Source organism: Argiope bruennichi, chromosome 1, assembly GCF_947563725.1.
Source record: "Argiope bruennichi chromosome 1, qqArgBrue1.1, whole genome shotgun sequence".
NCBI classification, from domain to species: domain Eukaryota; kingdom Metazoa; phylum Arthropoda; class Arachnida; order Araneae; family Araneidae; genus Argiope; species Argiope bruennichi.
In genome coordinates this window covers 87300455-87309089 of record NC_079151.1, presented here as the reverse complement: position 1 = coordinate 87309089, position 8635 = coordinate 87300455, and the positions used below count along the sequence as shown (strand labels likewise).

The 8635-nt window shown below is 28.1% G+C and overlaps 1 protein-coding gene across 1 annotated transcript; it reads right to left on the bottom strand.

Moving 5' to 3' along the window:
* Positions 1-288: 288 nt before the first annotated feature.
* On the bottom strand, positions 289-6008 carry LOC129969373 (crustacean hyperglycemic hormone-like). Its single transcript, XM_056083924.1, has 3 exons — positions 5987-6008; positions 2608-2811; positions 289-403 (listed from the first exon to the last, which is right to left on the bottom strand). The coding sequence occupies exons 2-3, from the start codon at positions 2805-2807 to the stop codon at positions 289-291; spliced, it is 315 nt and encodes a 104-aa protein (XP_055939899.1). The 5' UTR covers positions 2808-2811; positions 5987-6008.
* Positions 6009-8635: the final 2627 nt, after the last annotated feature.

Here is an 8635-nt window from a genome sequence, read left to right as displayed (position 1 = left end):
TTTGAAATAAGATTCCTCATATTTATCAAACTTAGTTTTGCAAAAACATGAACTATCCATGGATCAGTTTATGATTACTATCATGATTGAGCAGAAAACATTCTTGAGCAATGGTATTCTTGAGCTTTTGTTTCTCTAACATTTTTCTGTATATAATTGAAAAAAATAATCTGATATTTCCACAACAAAACCTACAGAAAAAAATTAAATACATTTCGCGCTGCCGACTATTTTATTAAAGAATTAGCAATTATACAAATGTCAATTTTTGAATCCATGATGAATAGATCACCTTCTTCTTCCGAACAACTTATCAACCATGTAGAACAGTTTTTCTTGATCTTTCTCTAGCAATAAAGCATCAATGCACTGCGTGAAGTATTCGTTCTTGAAACAGTTTGACCTGCAAAAGGAAATTGGAATTTATTAAATTTCATGAAAATTTCAAAATATGATTATATGAGATGCATGATATTATTTAAATTCCTTATGTAAATCTTAACACTCACATAAATGCTTACATATTATGCATTTATGATATAATCAAACCTTGCTTTATAAGCATCTCCCATAATGAGTGAATCGTATAAAGATCAAAACAAAATATAAAAATTAATGATTCCCTTAACAATTCAGGTTTCGCTGAACGAAAGATGAACTCTGTGGGATCACATGTAGGATTGATCTATTTCTTAAGTATAAGTCACTTGTTTGAAGAAAATCCTTATTTTTACTTGGAAGAATTTCTACCCCGATAGCTTTGTCGAACGCAACTCCGAAGAGCTTGTGTAAGTGTCTGTAAAACTTTAAATGAAGAGATTGTGCTTTTGGCCAAGATTATGTGGCTAAAGATGGAAAGCAACGACATCGACAAAAGCATGATCAGAACTGCATTATAGATAATGGGGTTGCTTTCTAAGCCACAGCAAAAAGGTTGTGGATAAAATTTGCTCATTCAGGAGTAAATAATAGATCAGCAGCCTTGCATCGAAATAAGCGATATGCTATAAGTATGTAAATGATTGCATCGGACGTTGAGGAACATTATTCTAATCAGGCAGTAATGCTGATTCTTTTCGCCAAATTTTGAACAGTAGTTGAAGGAAACTTAGAAAATTTTCTTGTAACAACTTAGACAATCTTAAAAAAACCTTCTTGTACAACTCACACAATCTTAGACAACTTTCTTGTAACAACTTACACAATCTTAAACAACTTTCTTGTAAAACGCGTGCATTATAAGTAATAAATTACATTATTATAATTTTTTTGTATATTTTTTTTCAGAATGGAATGCATTGTCCTATTTTACACTGATTCTTATTGAAAAACGTATCTCGCTTAACTCGTATTTCGTAATAAGAGAAAAATTCGGAACAAAGTATACTCCTTAAATGAAGTTCCATTGTAACTCTAAAATATAATAAGCATAATTTCCATTCGAAAATACCAGCGATAAAGATAGTATTAAAGTATTCTTGCTCAAAACATTATAAAAATATTAGCTGTCATAAGAATCCTTAAAAGTTTTGTCATAGCTTTAAAATATGGAGAAAAAAAATTTACTTGAAACAGGAAAAAGTTTTTTTTTTTTATTCTTATTCATTCAAATCTTATTAATTATAAATTTTGCATTACATCCTTAAAAGGTATCTTTTAAATATATTATCTTTCATTATATCTTTTTTTTAAAGTTATAATTGGATTTTATGACAACTAGAAATATCTATTTATTTCATTATCACTTATGATTCGTAAATAATATTGATCGTAAGTGTGATTCATTTACTATAGATTTGAGCTATTTTTTATTCTTGATATGCTTTTCTTCTGCTACCTAATGATTGGTCAGTCCAAATGCAGAATCCTTTCCTTGCAAATTTATTTTCTAACCAAGTGCCTTTTATCATATTATTCACGCTTTCTGGTTTACAATATGTAAATTTATGATTAGAAATAAAGTACGCCGTAAGACATGGACTTAAATTATGGCCTTATTAAAAATTTCTAAGTTGGCACTATTTTTGGAATCGAATTCTTGAACTTTATTTTATTTGACATATAATTTAGGTGAAAACAATTCATTTAAGTAATTTCGTATTAAATATATTTATATAATTATGTTATAATAACATTTTAAAATAAAAATTTCACAAGCTCCAGAAATATTTTCAAAATAAAAATCATAACAAACTGAATACACTTAAGAAATTTTCATTTTTAATGAAACTCCTTTCTCATAAGTTTTAAACTGATATTAATTAATATTTCAAGGAGAAGTTACAATATCTGCTATTTAATTGGTATTTCAAAAAATTCTACCTCATAAAATAGTTAGGTAAAAAATATAACTGGGAAAGATACTGTAAAAATATAATTTTTGACTAACGGCAACAAAAAAAGGCAAAAATTTCATAGAAAACTTTTATGAAAGAATATTCCAAATAAAATCTTCGAGAAGTATGGATATCTTGTAACTACAAATGAAAAAATAGTGTTAAAATATACTTGTAAAGAAAATCACCATTTAATATAAAACTTGTCTTGCATATTTTTCCTAAAACAATATATATTCCTAAAACAATAATAAAACGCTGAGAAATTTACCTGCATGAGGTGTGCACTTCAGATTCTCTGTACAGTTGGTAGCATTCTTCACACACTCTGTCCAACCTGGTGAACTTCGCTTTATCATAGATGCCCATACAGCCAAGATCCGTGAAGCTCCTCTTTACTTCTCTATCTATGCTGGCGCCCATGACAGCTAACAACTTAGTTATAAAGTATACTAATGACGTAAAATTCATTTTCCTGTAAGAATAATTATAGTGAATTCAGCATGAACTGATATTTGAACTTGATATTGACAAATACTTATAAAGCAATTAAATTTCTGAATTATTAATTCAAACATTTGCTATCCTTCTTAAAATTCCATTTATTTAATTTACTCTTTCTTTAAGTTAAAATGATTTTATACTTTTAAGAATCGATGTATCATTTCAAGAATCTAATCAATTGATAAACTCGAATGAACAAGAGAGATTTGATGCAAAATTTAGGTTTTAAAAATCAAAAGAAAACCATCAATGTTTCATATAAGATTAGATTAGCTACCTCTTGATAAAATAAATAATTTTTTTGTCTATGTTAGGTCTGCAGACTCCAATATTCTTGAGAAAATGAACTTTTTTGACATTTATATAACACATTCAAGATAATAAAATTGAATGTTTCATATTATGCAGGTTTTTCTCTTTTATTCCTTTAGTGATTTCAGGGAAGCAGTAATTATTCTAGACACGCCGACTACAGTAAGAAGAAAATGACTTTTTGTAAAGGACTTTTATAATTTAATAATTAATTTCTATTTCATCATGAAACCCGACAAACGTTTATCATAAAAATATGCTTTCAGTGAAGGGAGTAGGAAAGAAAAAGAAGAGTGACCATGCACAATTATGCATTTCACTCACAGAGTGGAATTTACTCTGCCAGGAGGAAATAAATCATCGTTTTATGAAACGGAAGCGCAAAATCCTAATAGAATTAAGGTACTTAACACAACTATTATTAGGTGAGTCTATGTTGTAATACAATTATCATCGCTTTTAGTGATCATAGATATTCTAGTGATCAACAATTTGCTTATATTGATCAATTACTATGGCCAGGTGGTTTGGCTTGAATGCTTTATTAGGACGAATAAAATGGATGACTCGGATTCATTAAAAAGTCATCAGATATTTCTAAAGATTATGAACCCAGATCAACACTGATATTAATTAGAAGAAAACTAAAAATACTTATAAAAGGAACAATTTGTACATACAGATGAATCTGGATAAAACGGCACGTAACAGGAGAACAATGAAGACTCAGAGAAGTCAGAAGAGAATCTCATTCACCCCAGATCACTTCGTCAATCCTTTAACCTTTCAGTACTATACCGTGCTGAATATTATTCATATGAAAGGTGTATCCAGAAAAAGTTTGATAACTTAATAGTCTAGATGACTTTTAATTAAAATTAAATAATTAATTATGCGTCAATATTTTTCAATTCTGTACATTAATCGATTTTTCTGTTTCTAATTAAAACGAATAAATAATACGAATAACATTGCGTGTTCTTCTGCTGTCCATAATATACTTATAGAGTTATATTTATCTTAAAGTATTCTAAATGCACTGCTCAATCGAATGTAGTAATCATTTTAGCTTGGACCAGAAGCGATCCTTACAAGCGGCATCCACTGTATAAAAAAAAAGTTTTCTTTTTTTATTAAAACTTTCAAGCCAATAAATTTCAATAATGCCCAGATCTCAATGTTCCCGAAATAATTCAAAATTATACAACTAAAATCTCAAAATTCAAATATATTTCTGATTTTTTTTAATCATACACATCCACAAAAGATCCATTTCGTTAAAGCGAAAGAGGTACGTTGCTATGGTCAGTACTTGGAATACTTGACAACTACAGATATTCAAAAAATTATGTGGTAACTCGATGATACAACGGTCACCAACTAATTTAACCATCTAGAACCTATATCTATATAGTTTCAAATTGTAACAAATTAAGGTCCGCGGTGGCCTGGTGGTAAGGTCTCGGCTTCGGAACCGGAGGGTTTCAGGTTCGAGATCCGATTCCACCGAAGAACCGTCGTGGAAGGGGGTCTGTTGCACGTTAAATCCGTCATGACGAAACGTCCTCCCGCTGGTGTGGTGTGGAGAGGGGGATGCTAGCTCAGGGGTCGTCCTCGTCATCTGACCGTGGTTCAAAATTACGAGGTCCGTCCCAAAATAGCCCTAGTGTTGCTTCAAACGGGACGTTAATATAACCAAACCAAACCAATGTAACAAATTAAATACTAGATGTTATTACATTCAATTCTTCTTCATGGTTTCATTTCATTAAATGTTACAATTTTTCTCATAAATAATTTGCCAGTTACCAATGAAAATTTTGCTGTTTATTTCATTTTTCTTTTTTGAGAGACAGCAGTAGATTCTGAGCAAGAATTTTAAACGATCTACTTTTGTATTCAATTTCTGTACCTCAAATTTCATTTTCAATACCTATTCTTTAGAAGTAAAAAGTGCTAATAAATGTCTAAGATTTTTTTTAAATGAAATTATTTTTACAAATTCTAATATTATATTAAATATACTCTTACCATGTCTAATAATTATCAGCTTGAAAGTTGTATAAAAAATGCATCAATAAAATTAATATTTATAAGCATAAAAAATAACTGTTTGTACTCTAGAGCAATAAAAAAATAATTAAAAGGAACTCTAATTTTTTGTTTTTATTATTTCACGATTTTAAAAACTCTTCAAAAAACATTTTTAAAAAATCGTGATTTTCTGAGCAACTCTTGAAAATAATTTCAAAAGATAAAACCGCAAGAAAAATAAGATACCCCATTTCTGCAAAACATTATTAAATAGTCATCCAGATAACGCAATTGTTTAATATGTTGATAGAATACAGAATTTTATCCACTTATTTTTATTATATAATAATAGCTTTTCATCAGTAACAATATTAATGGTTAAAATTTCTAATAACTTTTATATATGAACGGTAGCAATATAGAAAACGTTATAATATTTCAAAACTCAAAATAAATATTTAACCTTTTCAGTGCGAAAGAAACTTATTTATTATAGTTATCTTGCATGTAAATAAATTGAAATCTATATGATTAAAATAAATACAAATGCAATTACGCATACTAAAAAAATTTGGCTATTAATTATTGAAATGGTTTTATAAAACCTTTGCTATACTATGTGCTTTTATCTTTATTCTTGTCTCCCAGATTAAATTAATTTGTTATCTTTATTCTGTTAATTTTAAACACTTAAAAATTTTCAGTTACAGAAAGCTTTTAAAAAACACTTCAATATTTTAGTCACATTTTAAAATAAATAGTTAATTAAAGATACAAAAGATACACCGGATACTACTTACGCTGTTCTAGTGAGATCCCCGCTGTATGATGAGTCTGATGATGGAATCTCACGTATCTTCTATTTATATACACTCGACATCATGAAATTTTCATTTCTCATGAAACTCACGTCTCTGTTAGCTAAATTTGGAAACAATTCCCAAAAGTGTAACCAACCTACTTGGGTCCCTTGAGCAGACCTGAACTCGTTTACGCTTCTCCATGTTACATCCAAAAGATCCAATCTCAAAAACAAATTTACAGTCAAAGACATTTTAATTATATGATTATATATTAAATCCCTTAAGTGACTTTTCTTGAATAATTAGGTCTAAGTATTTTAATGATAAAATGATGAATCTGATTTCATATTTCTTGGTGAATAATGATCCTTGTGAAGATAATTACCTCAAATAATTTATGTTTGGAAATAGTGCAACGATTTCTTTTTTCATGAGTTCATGATTGTTCCTGCATTAGCACTGAAATTTTGATTATATACATATAAATATTTGTTTGTATGTTTTTCGTTAACTGTAGATTTATAAACAAATCTACAGTTGTTATACGATAGGTAAATTGTTAGTTTCTAATAACTAATTCTAAGAAGATAACTGTTGTTTCCGAGGTCCAAAAGTTAATATATAAGTTATTTAAAAATTCGACGAATACATTTTGGAATTTTTGTTTTTGCTAATGTTAACAAATAATAAAAAGATAATCAATAAAACTATAAAAAGATTATAAATTTGATAAAAGCTTTAACTTTGAAACATGTTATTCACTTCCATTTTCAGTTCATTTATTTACAAGGACAGCAATTTATTGCAGAGTGATTCTATTAAATTAACATTTTTCAGTATTATCAACTGATAAATAAATTCTTTAATACATTAATATATCATATTAATAATTTAAAAGCCAAGAAGTCGATATTCCAGATGAACTAGCTGGTTGTGAAAAACGGTCATTAATAAATAAATATGAGATTTCATATAAGTTCGCATAAAATTACAAAAACAAATAACCATCAGTAAAATCTCGGTAATTTTTATTAATAAAGAATCATTAGCAGACAATTATTATATTCCTTTAAAATATTTTAATTATTAAATGATAATAACATCAAACGACTTTTAACAACTTCCAAACTAAAATGGCCAGAAATATATTTTTAGAATTTGTACAATTTTTCATAATCTATACTTATAATAAAGCTCAATGTGTGTGTGTGTGTGTGTGTGTGTGTGTGTGTGTGTGTGTGTGTTGGCGCTCTACAGGCCAGACCGTTTGACATACAGCTACCAAATTTGGTACATGTATACCTTGGAGGTTGGGAATGTGCACCTGGGGTTTCTTTTTTCGAATTTTTAATTAGAATTTTAATTATTAATTAAAAACTAACTTTCCCGCCAAAAAAATCTTCCATTTTCCCCACCGCCAACTTTTCCGCCAAAAAAATTTTCCATTATCCCCAGCACCAAACGAGAAAGGCTTCGGTTTTTTTTTTCTCCCAACAGTAATGAGGCTAGGGTTAAAATTTTTCGGCGGATTATTTCAATCGGTTCTGTTTATTTTCTTAATGTTTGATGCATTTAAAATTAAACATTGTTAATGAATCAATCTTTCAGATTCATTCTGAAGTACTTTTGAATTAAAATAAAACAGAATAAAGGAAATTAAAAATTTCTAATCTGCATAGCGTTACCCCAACTGGCGTAGAAAAAATCACGTATTTGCGTTACGTAACCGGCGAAGAAAATTCACGCATGCGCATTCTGTTCTGATTGTTACCATGACAACGTTATCAATGGATGATTTAAATTATTTTTGGGTTAGTTGCATGCTTTTGTAAGTAAATTGTATTTATGTTAGTTATATATTTTTTGTATATGCTTATAGTTTTAAGTACATCGTTTTTTAAGTAGTTTTTTTAAAACCTGTTTTCAACCGTTTATTTTAAACGATTCGTTTTATTTTCTTAGTGTTTGATGCATTTAAATTTAAACATTGTTAATTAATCTATCTGCTCATAATGAATCTAAGAAAATTTTGTTGACCAACTCTTGAGATATTACATAAATTTAAAAAGATATTCTTTAGTGTCCATAAAGTTTAAACGCTGAGTGACTCTATTTTCAGTAATCAGATTATAAAAAAATGCTTTGTTTCAGTAAAAAATATTATTATATTAATTGAAGATAAATTCTTTCCACTTTAATTTAAAGCATAAATTCTACGGGTGCTAACAGAAAATGAGAGAGATACATATTACGTTATGACTGAAGGCCTTTATAATATTATGAATGAATTATATGATAGTCAAAATTTGAAGTTTTAAAATATTTTGATGAAGAAGCTATTAAAGTAGAAATTGCATAAAATATTTAATTATTAAAATTTTAATGAACATTAAGATTGGCGAACCGGCTGGTCGCCAAAGGCGGCTAGTATATTAAATAGATGTTAAGTTGAAACTTAACAGATTCTGATAGTGAAAAATTTATCCCGTTTTTTCTAAGAAATTAAAGATGTTAAAATAATTGTTTTCTTAGAAAATATAGTTTCAATCATTGAATTATACTGACAGAAAATATTATATTTATTTAAAAAATACAAATTAGTATAATTTTATGTAATAAAGTTTTATAGAAGTTAAATTTTAAAGA